Here is a 15,709-nt window from a genome sequence, read left to right as displayed (position 1 = left end):
GGTGCTGTCGAAGCATCCGCGTAACACGAGCTGAGAAAAAGCGAGGTGAGCCGCTGTGGTTGGTCTTGTACAGCAGCTGCTGCTTCTCAGTGAACCACAGCTTCCTGCGAAGCTTGGAAGGGTCTAACTGGGACCACAAAAGGCCCTGACAGCTCTCAAGTGTAACGTCTCCATCCTGCCTCCCCGTTATCTAGGTGGCAGGCTAGATAAGACACGACCAAAGACTTCATTGAGAACACGGCAAGGTGAAATAATGATGTTAAAAAGCTGCAAATGAGATGAAGGTTTTTTCTTTCCCTGATTCTCCGTGTCAGCAGTGGTGAACAGAGCTACTCCAGCGGAAACACACAGCTAGGAGGCATGCTGTTCACATGCTTGACAACTGCGCTATCCTCCTGGCCATCTTCAGAGGACCAACGAGTGGGAGTTCTCATCCCCAGTAACTTGGTTGTCCTGTCTAAACACATGAAGCTGATGTTTGCCCTTTGGAATTCCCAGGAGGACACCAATACTCTCGTGTCTTTTCTAGGACACCGGATCTGAGTCTGGTAAACAGAACCCAGAATATAAAGAGTGGCTGTGCACACTCTCGGGGTATAGACCTGGCATCATCTCCGTGTGGAAACGACTTTCTGATGTTTTGTCATCAGGGGATGATGGTTAAGAATGGCTTCTAGGCCTGGGGAGGTGGCTCAGTGGTCAGAGCACTGCTGCATAGCATGAGAACCCAAGTTCAAATCCTCAGGGTCAGTGTAGAAGCTGGGTGTGGTCTCGCATGCTTGTGACTCCAGTGCTGTGGGAAATGGAGACAGGAGAACTGATGGGCCTTGCTGGCCACCAGACTAGTTCCAGGTCAGTGAGAGATCCTGTATCAAGGGAGTAAGAGAGGGATAGAGCAGGGAACGTGATGTCTTCCTCCGGCCTTGCACATCTATGTGCACAGGTGCATGCACACACACAAATGATTTATAAGATTCCGTAATTCAAACACCTACAGTTTGCTGAAATAGATTGGTCTTCTAAGCTTTCAACATGTCTAGTCCTGTAGGGATGTTCAAAGCCCATGAGCTGGGGCTGGAGAGATGGCCTGGTAAAGGGTTTGCTGAGGACTTCAGTTCCATTCCTAGCAGGAAAAGCCGAGCACGGTGGCATGTGCCTTTAGTCCCAACACTAGGGGCTGGGGAGAGGGGAGTGAGGTGGAAACAAGTGGGTCTCTGGGTCTCCCTGGCCAGCCAGCCAGGCCTACACGGTGAGTTCCTGGCCTGTGAAAGACCCTGTCTCAAAAAACAAGGTAGATGACTCTTAAGGAATGATATTAGAAGCCTGGCCTTCACATGCATGTGCACACATGTGCTTGCACACCCATACACATATGCCTTCACATAGACATGGGACATAAAAACGAAACCCCGAGTTAAAACTTGACACTCCCTGCAGCCTGCCCTCTTCCCAGAACCCACTGTTTAAACAAGTTTCTCTGTCCCTACAGAGACTCTGCACCCCCAAGCACAGGGTCTCCAAGCTCAGCCTTCTCCTCCCAACATTTCCCAGAGCAGCAGGCAGCGGGGTACCTAGGATGTCAAAGCAGGCGCCGCTCTCCAGACGGTGCTTCCTGTACAGGTTCTTCAGGACCTTGGCGCTGCCGAAACGCTTGAAGCGGCTCTTCACGTTGCTGTAGAACCATTCCAGAGACTGTGTCCTCAGAAGCCTGTTAGGTGAGCAAGAGGTAGAGCTGCAGAACAGCTACAACACTTGGCAGCCCCTCTGCAGAGAGGTCGTATTTGTGCCTCAAACCTCTAGAAACTGGCCCGGCTGGGCCACTGCCTCTGGCTGTGGAGAGCAGTAGAGTGAGGCTGAGCCCTGGGCTTGCAGGCTCCTCACTGGATGCTCTGGGGACCCTGCTACCTGTCACCAAGTGTTTGGACCCAAGCTGGCCTTCTCTATGACGGAGACCTTTGGTGGGCCAAGCCCCAGAGAGGTGAGTGAGGTTATCAGCCACCAGTTGGCCAGAGATGGCCAGGGGCTCCTGGTTGAGAAGCCAGACCCATCTGAGTCTACCCAGTGAGCCAGCACGTGATTGCTGTTTTAACTCACTAAACTCTGTGTGGTTCATTACTACAGAAGAGCTAACTCACAGAAACATCTGCTCAACAGTGGGCTTTATAGTTGATACTCTTACCATATTATCAGCACTTTTAATCCGGCTTAGAGAAATAAAAAGAACCAATGAGCTGGCAATAGGCTCAAGACGCTTTCTCAACCAGCGTGAAGCACCATGGGAAGCTATTTTCTGGTGAGCAAGGCAGCTGTGGCGGTGCAGACAGTGACTGACGGGAGACTCCCTCATGTCTGGTAGGAGCTGATTCTAAAGCCCTTCCATTGGAGGAATAGCTTTTGATACTTTTCTTATTATGAATGTAAAAATACACATTCCCTTTGGAAAGTTCAAAAGAAAAAAAAAAGCATGTAAAGATTTCCAAATTAAAAGAAAAATCCAAATTCAACCAAGGAACGAACAAACGAACAAACTCATAGTCTGTGTGTCGACAGCAGCATCCTTGGGTTGGTGCCTCATCAGCAGAAGCCCCAGTGTTCTTATTGCATGAGGCCTTTTGCTGAATTCAAAGCTGAAGCAACAGGAAGCCCCAGGAAGCAAAGAATGAGAAGGAAAGCTAAGATAACCACATTGTTTCCCTTTAAAAACCCACCACTGAGCAGCACACAGCATTGTTAAGCTCTTCAGTGAGATGATTGTGAGAGCACTTTTCTAATTTCTGTTTACAGGCATGGCTCAGCTGGTAAACATCGTGTGTTTTCACTCCAAGATGGACTAGACGCCTACCTCAAGCTGAAGAACAATACTGAAATAATTAGAATCTCGTTATAGCCTCACCTAGGAATGCCAGACTGGTAGAGGGGATTTAAACGGCACACTTGTGGGGAGGTGGAAGCTGCCCGCACACAATTCTGCTCAGGTCCTAGCTGTTAGTGAGGAAGCCAGGCAGCCCCAGATCCCCACTCCAAGGAGACTGGGCACCTTGCATAAGGAAGCCCCGGGTTTCCCTGCTCCGGGTGGGGCTGGTCTTGGTGGGGCTTACTCCACCCAGGTCTGGCAAAGAAGTGTGATCCAGCAAGGCGGGGCTTCCTTCAAATCCAGTCCTGCAAATCTCTCTGCTTCCCAGATGGAGCTGGTGGCCACTAGCATGGGCGTCCCCTGGAAGCTCGGTGTGGACTCACAACCTTGTCATGCACTATCCTGTCAGCCTTGCTGGGTTAAAATTTATGTTTTAGCAAAGTTCTCAGCAGAACATCACAGCCTGGTGACCAGGTACCTAGCAAAATTTACTGGATGTTTTAAAAAGTGGAATGATTATCTTGTTTTAAATGTTGACCACAAGAGGCAGAGCTAATAACTCCTCTCATTCCGTCTCATTTTTCTAAGGAAAATGAACCAGAATGGGTAACACATAGTTATAAAGATAAACAAAATAATTAAAACCAAACTCTCAAATGCAGGTGCAATAGTTATAAGAAAACGACATATCAAAATACTATGGCCACACATTCCTTCTTTACACTCAGCCAGGTTCACCAAATGACCCCATGATGGTGGCGTTATATTGACATTACTTCTCTGGGAAAACTAAAGAATGCCACACTTAAGACCCATGTCCAAACTCAAGGTTGCCTTCATCACACACCACTAAAAAGGCAGTTTTAAATAAGTGGAACTGAATAGAGACTGAAGTCTGCCGGCGTGTGAAGGATTTGCCCCCCAGGAAAAAAAAGGAAACATCTCTGGGGATCTCTTTGCACTGTTGAAGAAGAGCTACTGTTCCCCTAGAATGTGACTAGCCATTGGGCTGCATTTTGTCCTTTGCTGCCCATGTGACCAAGAATCAGTGATTTCTCAGGGTCTCCTCTCCCTTACTTAGTGGAGATAAGGGTAAATATGGAGCTGAATTTATGAGGCACATGGACTGAACTAATATGCTGATAAACCAACTACAGACTTTGGATACAATAAGAACCAAGAAATGGTAAGGTTTTTTTCTTCTACAGAATTAGAGGTAAAGATAGGTGTGGTGGAAAAGAAAAAAGAAAAAAAGTTGCTCTTCTCCTATGTGGACACCGTTAAGAGCTAGTTAGAAGGCCTTTGTCTATTCATTGAGGCCCCAAAGCCCCAGGATTGACATCAGTTCCGGATGCTAGTGTGTGGCCACAGTTTCCCCTCCGAGCCACTGTGCCTGCTCCTTCTGCCAGCAGAGGCCTGAGGAGCCCAGAACTCCCTGGCTGGGCTGTTATCTGTGGATAGTAGCTCACACAATCGACTCAGTATTGAGGAGAAGCCCCGAGACGGCCCTGCTACCACACCCACTCAACCCTATTCTGGAATGACTATTTCTCAACAGTTCCCTGGATACAGTGTCCTTGCAAGAAACTCAAAGGCTTAATGACATGGTTCCCAAAACACAAATCAAAACCTAAACAACAACAAAATCTTCTCTTGAGCCCTGTCTTCATCCCTGTTCTATCAATGTGAGGAGACACCATGACCAAGGTAACTTACAGAAGAAAGATTTAATTTCAGGGCTTGCTTAGAGTTTTAGAGAGTTAGTCCATGATCATCACGGCAGAGAGCAGACAGGCATAGTGCTGGAGCAGTAGCTAAGAGCTTTATATACTGATCCACAGGCAACAGGCAGTGGGGGGGGGCAGACAGACAGACAGACACTGCGCCTGACATGGGCTTTTGAAACTGCAAAGCCCACTCCAGTGACACACCTACTCCAGCAAGGCCACACCTCCTAAACATTCTCAGTTTATCAACTGGGAACTATATATGAGCCTATGTGGGCCACTTCTATTCAAACCACCACAAGCCCTTACAATGAAAATAATAAATATACATCAGGTTTATAACGATGATGTGACATAATTCTGGGTGTCAGCTGGCACAGTACCCCATCCTAGGTGACTCTTCAGAACCTGTTATTTATTATCAGCATCCAAACTGTTATATCCAAAGTCCCTTCTCACTCTTTGAAAGGATGTGGATATAATCATTAAATAAATGCTAAAAACAGACTCAACAGGAAAATAACATTCAAGTCTTACATCGTCCTTCACTTTTTTTTCCAAAACACGATCTTACTATGTAGCCCAGGCTAACCTGGAACTTGAGATTCTCCTGCCTCCACCTCCTGAGTTCTATCTAGGTTTACAAGCAAGCACTAGCACAGTCAGACTTCTTACATTTCATCCTAACTAAAGAGTTAGTCTTCTTGATTAATGTGTTTCTTGGCATTTGGTAGTTCTGAAAGGCAATCCACTCTGCTACCCCAAGACTGGCTGACTTCCACTTGCTGGGCCCCTCCCTAACGCCCTTGCTCAGTAGGTCTGAGTGAGGCTTTTGCGTATCACTTTGGCCTTCAACACTTCCCAGATGAGATGGGGCTGCTGGTCCATGGATAGCACTTTGAGGTTTGCTGAGCTAGAAGATAGTTTGACAGACCCCGAAGAGCCCAGAAGATGACAACATGGCTGATTTAGAAGGAAATGTCTGCGGGCAACCATCAGCCTGTCACTTGGGTGTTTCTGTCACTCCTGTATTTGCAAAGGAAGATTCCCACAGCCCCGACAACGAGAGAGCTCTGAAGCACCCTGTCAGAGCACTCAGGTTCTGCAAAGTTAAAAGATGAACAGACTCTAAATGGAAAGGAACAGCTGCGTGCTGGGAGCCCTGGGTGTGTCACTGAGAATGTGCACACGTACGTGTCTAGGAGGCCTGGCATGTCATGCTCGGTTGATAGGTGACAATTGCTATTAATGTGAAGCAGATTGCTAAGGTGAAGAAGTGGGAGCCAATAAAGAGCAAGAGGGAAGGAAAGTCGGGGCTAGAAGCAAGGATGCCTGTGGCTGACCCACGGCCTCTCCTCTACAAGCCCCCTACCCGCTGTTTCTCATCATCAGCACCGCACTGTTGTATACAGAGCCTGACAAAAACAAACTCCTCTAGCTGCTGTGACAACATTCTTGGGAAGGCAGACTTAGGAAGGAAGGGCTATTTTGGCTCACAATTCAAGGGTACAGACCATGATGACAGGGAAGGTGTGGTCACAGGCACTTAAGGCAGCTGGACACACTGTATCCCCAGTCACAAGCACTTAAGGCAGCTGGACACACTGTATCCATAGTCACAGGCACTTAAGGCAGCTGGACACACTGTATCCATAGTCACAGGTGCTTAAGGCAGCTGGACACACTGTATCCATAGTCACAGGTGCTTAAGGCAGCTGGACACACTGTATCCCCAGTCACAGGTGCTTAAGACAGCTGGATACACTGTATCCATAGTCACAGGCACTTATGGCAGCTGGACACACTGTATCCACAGTCACAGGTGCTTAAGGCAGCTGGATACACTGTACCCACAGTCAGAAAGCAGAGAGAGATGAATGCAGGAGCTCAATTTACTTGTTCCTTTTTATTTGGTCTAGGATCCCAGCCCATGGAATAGTACCACCTACAGTTAGGAGTTAGGATGGGCCTTCCTGCCTCGACCAAATCCAAAACCTTGCTCACAGACATGCCCAGAAGGTAATGATTATGGAATCCTGTCAAGGTGACAATCAATATTCACCATTGTGGGGTAATTGTGTAAGAAACTAAGGCTGAAGGTGAGGCAGCTGGTGAGTGGAAGCCTGAGCTGTGAGTATTGCCACATCTGGCCCCCAGTCCCAGGTCTCCCTGAGAGCCTGAGCTGTGAGTACTGCCACATCTCCAGAGCCTGTGTCCTCAGCCCCTGCACTGACTTGACTGTATATGGAACTGAAAGGAGAAGAGCAGTTAGCCAGGCAGAGATGTGTGGCTCATCCAAAGTCCACAAGGACACAACAAAGCACCCACCGACCGATAGCAGCCAGTGAGTGATTACCCTCGGAGGGCACAGGCACTTGCTGCCAAGCCTGATGGATGCCCTGATTCACTCTCCAGAACCCACATGCTAGAGGGAGAGGAAAGACTCATACATGTCCTATGACCTCACATGTGCACCAGGGCATGAGTGCAGGGACTCATGCACCCCCACATGCACACAAAATATGATATACTTTTCAAAAACAACAAATGCATCCTGATATGGAGGAACTGCCTAGAACTCCTGGTGTGGTCCCCTGAAGAAGCAGGATGGTACTCAGAACTCCAGCCAGTTATAAGCTTTGGGAAAGGCCTCTTTTCAGGGCCCCTCAGCTATGATACAGTAAGAGAGACACTGATAGTACAAATCAATCATACCCCAATGAGAGGGCTAAAACCCATAATTCAAGGCAATAGAACAGAACAGAGAAACCAGAATTGGACCTGCCTGTTCCCTACAGCCAACCACCTCTAACAAAGGCATCAGAAACACACCAGAGAAAGGGCAGTGCTGGGCGTCCATGCTGGGCGTCCATGCTGGGCTTCCATGCTGGGGCATCCATGCATGCAAGACTGGAATGAAGCCCTTATCTTTCAGTCCATGAAACATGATCAAATGCCAAAGGAAATAACCCAAAATGATGAATACTCTAAAAAACAGAGGAGTCATCTCAAGACACTGTGACAAAGGCAACAATTTTTAAAATAAGATACACACACACATGGCAAAAATAGGTCAATGGAATTAAACTTCTGCATACCAAGGTGATAACTAGCAAAGTGGGAAGACTTGAGGGGAGGAAATGGCTATAAACCATTCACACAATGAGCCTTTAAGACCCAGAGTGTATGAAAACTAAAAAAGAAAAAGAAAACTTAAGCAAAAATGGACACATTTTTTTGATTTGTCAGAAAATTTTATAAAAACACCTGACAAGTATATGAGAAAGCACCCAACAGTAACCCTTATGGGCAAGGGAATGCAAATCAAAATCACAGTTAGAAAATCTTTCCCCAGGTTAGAATGGCTGTAATAAAAAAAGAAAAAAAAAGCTGGTCCGGTAGGATGGCCCAGTGGACAGAGGTGCTTGCTGTCAGGTATGAGGACCTGAAGTCAATGTGCAGCACCTCCATGGGGTGGGGGGCAGAACCAGCTTCACGAAGTTGTTCTCTGACCTCCACGTGATGCTGTAACATGCATCCATCCACCCACAATAATAATAAATTAAATTAAATGGAAAGATAAAAATGCTGAGGAGAATGCAGAGAAATGGGGGTTCTTTTCTTTTCTTGTTTTTTCCAGACAGGGTTTCTCTGTGTACCTTTGGAGCCTGTCCTGGAACTCGCTCTGTAGACCAGGCTGGCCTCGAACTCACAGAGATCTGCCTGCCTTTGCCTCCCAAGTGCTGGGATTAAAGGCGTGTGCCACCACCACCCAGCGAAAAGGGGATTCTTATATAGACTCGTGACAAGAATGTAAATTAATACAGATGCTATAGGGCAGTGTATGAAAGTCCCTCAATAATCTCAAATATAACCACCATGTGGTGCAGAAGTCCCATGATGTTATTCTAAAGGATGTAATCAGCAAATCAAAAGATGCCCAAGTGCCCATGCTTACTGCAGCACAATCAATCATAGTCAAGATTTGGAATCAAATGAGATGTCAATCAATGGATGAATAGATAAAGAAAATCAAGAATTTGCACAAAATTGAATATTATTCAATCATAATAAATACAGCAGACCAGCACTTACTCTTTATCTGCCAGAAGGAACCTGAAGTAACCAGATTTAGTCACGTAGATCTGGAAATCGGATGCTCTTGGTTTAGCTGCAGCAATTTTGAGCCAAGGTGGCTCATGCAGGAGAGCGTGCAGCCTCCAGCTAATGAGTGTGATCCTCAGAGGTTACTAGCAAAACCAGGCAGCGCACACCCTCCCCTTCCCTCGTGTGGCCTTGACAACACTGATTTTTCTCCCGACATCTCATGCCTTTATCTTCAGAGTCCATTCCCATCCCATCTCCAGGGACACGGAGGAGTAGTACTGGCAATGGCTCCCTGTGGTCCTAAGACGCTGACGTGTGCCTGATTTGCTCTGAGAGAATCTCCAGATCTGTATTAAAAGTGTGCTTCCTTCCTCCATCCACACCTAACTAACAACAGCAGGAAGCCCTGGCTGACGGCTGGAAGAAGCTGGCTTGGTTACTGCTCTTACTGGTCAATTCTCTACTGCACCACCGTGCAAACGAGAAAGCAGGGGCGGCCCAGCAAACAAGCAGCGGCAGCCATCACGAAGATGTCACTGTGCATCCACAGTAGAATGTTTAGATCGGGGGTGCTGGGGCTGTGCTGAGTTACTATCCACCACTCACCGACTGTCCGTCACCTGCCTGCCACTGAGGAAGTTCCTTTTTGTCCAAACAAAAACATAAACAGAGACAGGAATTGTTTTATAAAAACAATGGTTACCACTGGTCATTGGGGAAGGTCAGCTCTCTTTTTGTCTGGCAATTTTAATAAATAAATAAATAAGGTGTGTGTATATGTGTGTGTATGTATGTATATGTGTGTATGTATGTATATGTGTGTATGTTTGTGTGTATACATGTATATGTGTGTGTGTGTGTGTGTGTGTGTGTGTGTGTGTGTGTGTGTGCCAGAGGTCAATTCTGGGTGCCTTCCTCACTTGCTCCCCACATTTTTTGAGACAGGGTATCTCACTGAACCTGAGCTCACCATTCAGCTGGAGTGCTGGCCAGCAAGATCTGGGGATCTGCCTGTCTCTACCTCCCCAGTGCTGGGGCTACAGGCACATGCTCTGCACCCAGGTTTTATGTGGCATTGAAACTCAAGCCTTCACGCTTGCACGGCATAAGCTCTGTCAGCTGAACCATCTCTCCGACCCCCCAAGAAATTACTAACAGACCATAGGATTAAAATTTTAGCTCTCCACTCACTTGTGGCTCCCATTCCTTTGATCTCCATCTGAGGGGAGTGTGGTTTGAATGAGAATGGCCCTCACAGGCTCATAGATTCGAATGTTTGGTTCTCAGTGGGACTGTTTAAGGAAGGGTTATAAGGTGTTGTTGTGGAATAATCTTTTTGTACACTGTGAAGATCTGTCACTTGGATTGGTTTAATAAAAAGCTGAATGGCCAATAGCTAGGCAGTATTTTCAGGGCAGAGAGGATGCTGGGAAGAAGAAGGGTAGAGATGTGGATGGCCACCAGACAGAGATGGAGGAAGCAGGAAAGCAGCATGGGCAGTACAGAGTAGAGGTGATAAAGCCATGAGGCAGAAAGTGAATTAATAGAAATGGGTTAATTTAAGTTATAAGAGCTAGCTAGAAACAAGCCTAAGCTATCGCCCAAGGTTTCATAATTAATAATAAGTCTCTCTGTCTTTTTGTGAGCTGGTGGCCCCCAAAACAATCCACCTACAAGGTGTGGCCCTGTTGGAGGAGATGCGTCACTGGGGGGTGGGCTTTGTGGTTTCAAATGGCCACAATTTCACTCTCCATCTCTCTGCTTTCACCTTTCAGACAAGATGCAAGTTCTCAGTGACTGCTCCAACACCATGCCTGCCTGCTGCCATGATTCCCATCATGATGACCATGGACTTACCTTCTGAAACTGTAGGCAAGCCCCCAAAACATTCTTCCTTTCATAAGTCGCCTCAGTCATGGTTTCTTCACAGCAATAGATAGTGAGCGATGTGACAAGTCTCCTTTATGTACACATGAGACACTTGCTCTGCAGAAATGACCATCCTGCATTGAGGCTCTCACAGGAGCCCACCCTAGACACCACAGCAAGCATGCTTCTTGCTCCTTTGTAGGGGTTCATAAACATATCACTTGATGGCCATTCTGTAACTTATTTAACCTGTGCCCTATTTACTGGTTGGTAGTCTAGACTGTTCTAATTTGCTATTACATCAGTGCTTCAAGAATGGGTTTTCACCCGATCCACTGGATGTAAGTGAATGTATCCACAGGATAAATTCCTAGGCACAGAGACCTGGGTCTGGAAGGTCTGCCTACCATTCTGCAGGGGATGGGAAATTCATTCAATGTGTGTTATCCCCACTTATGGTCTGCTAGCCACTTGTCAGCACCTCTGCTGTATATGTATCTAATTTTGAACATCAGTCTAGCACTGTAATTTTGTGTTTATCATAAGAGAGGCAAAGGGCATTTAATCTGTTGAAGAGATATTTGAGGGGCTGGAGAGACGCTCCTCTGTTAAAAGTGCTCACCGTCTTGCAAGGAACCCGAGTTTTGGTTCCTAGAACCCATATCAGGCAGCTCACAACCACCTGTAACTCCAGGTCAAGGAGACCTGGTGGCTTCTTCTGTCTTCCACGTGTACCAAACATACATGTGATGCACATACATACATTCAGGCAAATACTCATACACATAAATAAAAACACACATATCTTAAAAAAGAGAACCAAATATAATTATAGATGTATGGAAATGTTATAAAGAAACTTGTTGCTTTGTATGAGAGTGAGGTGCATTAAAATAAAAATCCCCACAGTCCCTGCTGGATGAGGGATGTAACATTCCAGTGTGGCTGATCACAAGCACAAAATGCCCTGGAACATACGTGTCTTAGCAGTTGCTGTTCAAGAGCATATGTGTAGGGTTAGTTTGGATTAAGTCAACATCCTTGAACACACAAATGACACTCTGTCCCCCAGGTGCAGCCTCAGAGGACAACCGCAGAGGACATAGTCATCACCCCGTTTGCTTTATTGACAGAAGCAAGGCATAGCACCCCACTTGTTTCCATAAAGCCATCAACAAGGAGAGGTGACATTTCCAGGTCTCTGGAATGGAGACAATAGTTCAAAATCTTTCATAGTTCAGTTCTCAACCTACACACAGACACACAAAACACGGACTGAAAACTCATACACAAGATGAAACAAAGATGACCCATTTTGACTGAAAAGCACCCATAATAACCAACAGGCAGCCTCTAGAAAAGGATTATAGAGTAAATAATTGATAACATTAAATTGTTAAATTTAATGGTTAAGGTTACCAGAACCAGCGATGGTCCTTCTGCCAAGTTCTTGGACTCAGATGAAACCCGAGTGTCTTGCAAAGAACCAAATGGCAGGAGGCAGGTGATGGAGACCCCAAATATCCCCTCTGTGTGCTCCTGGCTAGAAGGGCCCCAAGAAAGAAGGTGACCACGGTGTCCTTTTAGAGAAGAGACGCAGGGCTTTGTGCAGAGAGTGCTGCAGCGTGAAGGATTGGTGCACAGCGCTGCCGGTTTCTATTACTGCGTCGGGAGGCAGGTGTTGCAGAGCTGTGAGATCTCAGACAAGCCGGCCAAGAAAAGCCCATCACCACATGTGCAATGGGGAGAGAGCCGCCGAAGCCCACTTAAAGCCTCCAGGTTTGGGAGAACTCGGTAGAGAAAATTGACGTGGACTTTAACACTTTTTTTTCATCTTTCTCTCTTTGCAAATTTAAGACACACAGGTTTGGAACAATCCCCAATGTGGTCCTATCATGTGCTTTCTCAGCCCCACCACAGGATCAGCCTTGGTCAGGGTTACAGACAAACGCACATCTGAAGACAGGAAGAAGGCGGGTCTGGAGGAGAGCTGTGGGGAATCTTTTCTGTGCACACACTCCAGGTAAAGAAAAGCTCAACTTTTTGTTTGAGCTTGACTCAAACAAACGAGTGATGGATCCAGCCCCACCCCTTGCTGTCTCTGGGACCACAACAAGTCACTTTGCCATCTTTGTGTCTAAAATAGTTATCAGTCAGCCTGTGCCCCGATTTTTACAAATTTTTGCAACTTTATTTATTCATCTTTAGTTATTAAATATTTTTATTTGTGTGTGTATGTATACATGTGGGTGCAGTACCTATAAAGGCCAGAAGAGGGCATCAGATCCCCTGGAGCCAGAGTTACAGGTGGCTGTGGCAGCTTGGCATGGGTGCAGGAACTGAGCTAAGGTCCTCTGCAAGGGCACTGAGCACATCTCACACATCATACATACACAGAAAGGTCTGAAAGATCATAATTTTGTGGACTGTATTACATTAGGATTTGCAAAATATGAAGAGACCAGAGCAAGGGTTGCCTTGGAAATGGGCTCTCTTGCACATGCTGAACATAAATACAAACTCTGAAAAGATGCACGTGGATGCAAATTCAAGGGCTGCGAATGACAAAAATGGAAAGAACTTAATGTTCTTCCCATAAAACACGAAGTCAGTGTATTTCTGCTCAAACGGAAATCTCAGAAAAGGCTACTGCTAATGTTTTACTTGAAAAATGAACAGAACCCCTGGGAACGAACACAGGTCACTCAGCCTGTAAATTAGTCCTGTACTCCAGGGGGCAATGGTGTACCATGGTTCTCAACCCTCTTGGGTTGAATTCCTCCAAGTCCCTGAATTCTCTGTCTACCTGTCACCCAGGCATCAATGGAAGAATTTAAATGCCCTGCTGGTATCCAGGTGGTGCCTGCAGAGCCAGGCTCCACTATGCTCCCAAGTGTCTCTAGATGCTGCCCACAGAGACTCCTGTGGGTCTTAGGACTGTGGCCACCCAGCAGGACGCTTGCTTCGGGATGGAAGGTGTGCATGTTGGCTTCCAAATACTACCTCCAGAGTGAACTTGGCCACAGACATGCATGTAGGGGTGCATGCCGAGAAAGACACTTCTTATTTTCTTTTAGCATTCTCTATGAGGCAGGACTTTGGTACTTTTAAGAGAAAATCCGTCTCCATCTGCACATAACCAAAAATACCTCACAAGAGAAGTCTGAGTAGAGTATTTGGAGAGATGACGGTCTGCATGTTTTCTCACCATTGACCAGGGCTGATCTAGCACCTGTCCCTTCTAACAGCTGCAGACTTTTTGAGTTCCTTGATGATAATGATGAGTGTGGGTGCGTGTTGAGTGTGAGTGTGTGTGTGTGTGTGTGTGTGTGCATGTGCGCACATGTGCATGTGTATGCATAGGTCAAAGGACAGCTTTGTGCAGTTGATTCTCTCCTTCTGCCTTTACGAGGGTTCCAGGGCTTGAACTCAGATCCTCAGGCTTGGTGGCAGGTGCTTTTTCCTGCTGAGTCATCTTGCCAGCTTGCCAGCCCTTGTTGAGCTATTTGGAAAATAAATTCTCAAAAGAAAACCACCACTGAGCATGGAGCCAGCAGGCTTGGGTAGAGGTCCTGACTCTTCTGCTTTGGAATGGTAAGACCCAGACCAGGCACCCGACTGACCTCTTCCCCGTCTCCCAATCTGTAAAAGGGTGACGTATCCACCCACTTGGAACAGTACTCAGTAGTTAGCTCTCAGTAACGTCAGTGTTAACAGAGGAAAGTGTGTGTTCCCATGAACACCCTTTTTCTTCTTTGAGGGGGTGGAGGGTTTCATTTACAAAGTCAATAGTTCAAGGCCCAGGCCCTGAAAAGGCTGGGGCCTCCATGGCAACAGATGAGCCTGTTTTCTGGGTTCTTGGCAGAGCAATGGATACTAAAAACGAGCTGATCAAGAAGGTAAGGGGTGGGAGGCAGGACGGGTGGGGTGTTTTGCTTCATCCAAACAGTAAATGGGGCTTCGCCAAGCAGCAGGAGTCCTGCCAAACTGCAGCTCAGAATGCCCAGAGTTTTCCTATAGCTGTCATTTTAAAGAAAAGTTCATGTTTTTCAAAATGTGTCTGCCTTTGCCCAGTGCCACATTCCTGCCTGTCTTTTCTCTGCAGAATGGAGATGGAGGGTGGGGAGGCTCCGTGGTGGATCCTCATGACCCCAGCTGCCCTCAGAGAAGCTCACCAAGAGGGTAAGTGAAGGACTGGTCTGGGCATCCCACTGTGCAGACCTCTGTGCCAGACCACGCGGAATTCTGGACTGTGCCTGCCACTCCCATATCCAGAGCTGTCAGAGACCTGTACAAATAATCTCCATTTTTCCTGTCATTCAGATGAAGGTTTTCAAGGCATGGGCCCCAAGTTATATGCCTAGCTCCTAGTGACCTACAGCCAGAGCCCTGGGGACAGTCCCAGAGCCCTCTGATCGCCACTACCATCCAAGGGAAGACCCCCAAGAGTCAGGGACTCTGTGCAAGATTTTCAAGCTCAACATAAGAAAAGAAAAAACCCAACCCCAAATATGTTGCTTTTTCTTGATGAGATTTTCTAAGCATCTTGGTTTCCCAGCATTCAGCAATAACATAAGGTATACTTACTAATTCATGCTACAGGGACTCTCCAAAACAAAATGATGGAGAGAAATGCTTGTGTGATATTCCTGGAGGTGCACACCGTGAGGGCATGGCTATTTTCAAACGTTTCAAGTTGAAATAGATTGACAGGTCTCACATATTCACATAAACCTTGACCTAAAGATCCTGTCTATAATTCTGAAGAAAATAGGAATCTAAAGACAATTATTTCGAGTAACACAAAGGAATTCTTCACACACAGTCTGTTGCTAGGGCCATTATGCAGCAGCTGCACCTGGCAAGAAGCCTCTTCCTTTGGTACTAATATGCAGCAGCATTAAGATGACGAACCCATTCCTGGAAAACATCAGAAAAACATTCCTGAAGCCTCATCCCTTGTTCTGCTTGTTTCTGGAGACTATTGACTTCTTGGGCCACTTGACGACACTAATGGCCACCTACACTGTGAGGCTCTCGTGTGCCTGTAACTGCAGCTGCAAGGCCTCCAATGTACTCTCCGGGACATCACAGGCACTGAATTCAAGCGTATGTCCCCTTGCCCTCCCACACAGAACATATGCACATAACT

The 15,709-nt window shown here is 46.7% G+C and overlaps 1 protein-coding gene across 3 annotated transcripts in view; it reads right to left on the bottom strand.

Moving 5' to 3' along the window:
- Myrip (myosin VIIA and Rab interacting protein) overlaps positions 1 to 15,709 on the bottom strand; it is a 192,828-nt gene that overhangs the window by 62,438 nt on the left and 114,681 nt on the right. For all 3 annotated transcript variants that reach the window (XM_015985631.3, XM_076577376.1, XM_042282005.2), the window contains one exon: positions 1,572 to 1,708. In XM_015985631.3, the coding sequence (XP_015841117.3) occupies positions 1,572 to 1,708 (137 nt within the window). The remainder of the gene's footprint in view (positions 1 to 1,571; positions 1,709 to 15,709) is intronic.

This window comes from Peromyscus maniculatus, chromosome 7 (genome assembly GCF_049852395.1).
Source record: "Peromyscus maniculatus bairdii isolate BWxNUB_F1_BW_parent chromosome 7, HU_Pman_BW_mat_3.1, whole genome shotgun sequence".
Classification (NCBI taxonomy): Eukaryota; Metazoa; Chordata; class Mammalia; order Rodentia; family Cricetidae; genus Peromyscus; species Peromyscus maniculatus.
The sequence above is the reverse complement of the archived record's forward strand: the minus strand, read 5'-3'. Positions and strand labels throughout refer to the sequence as shown.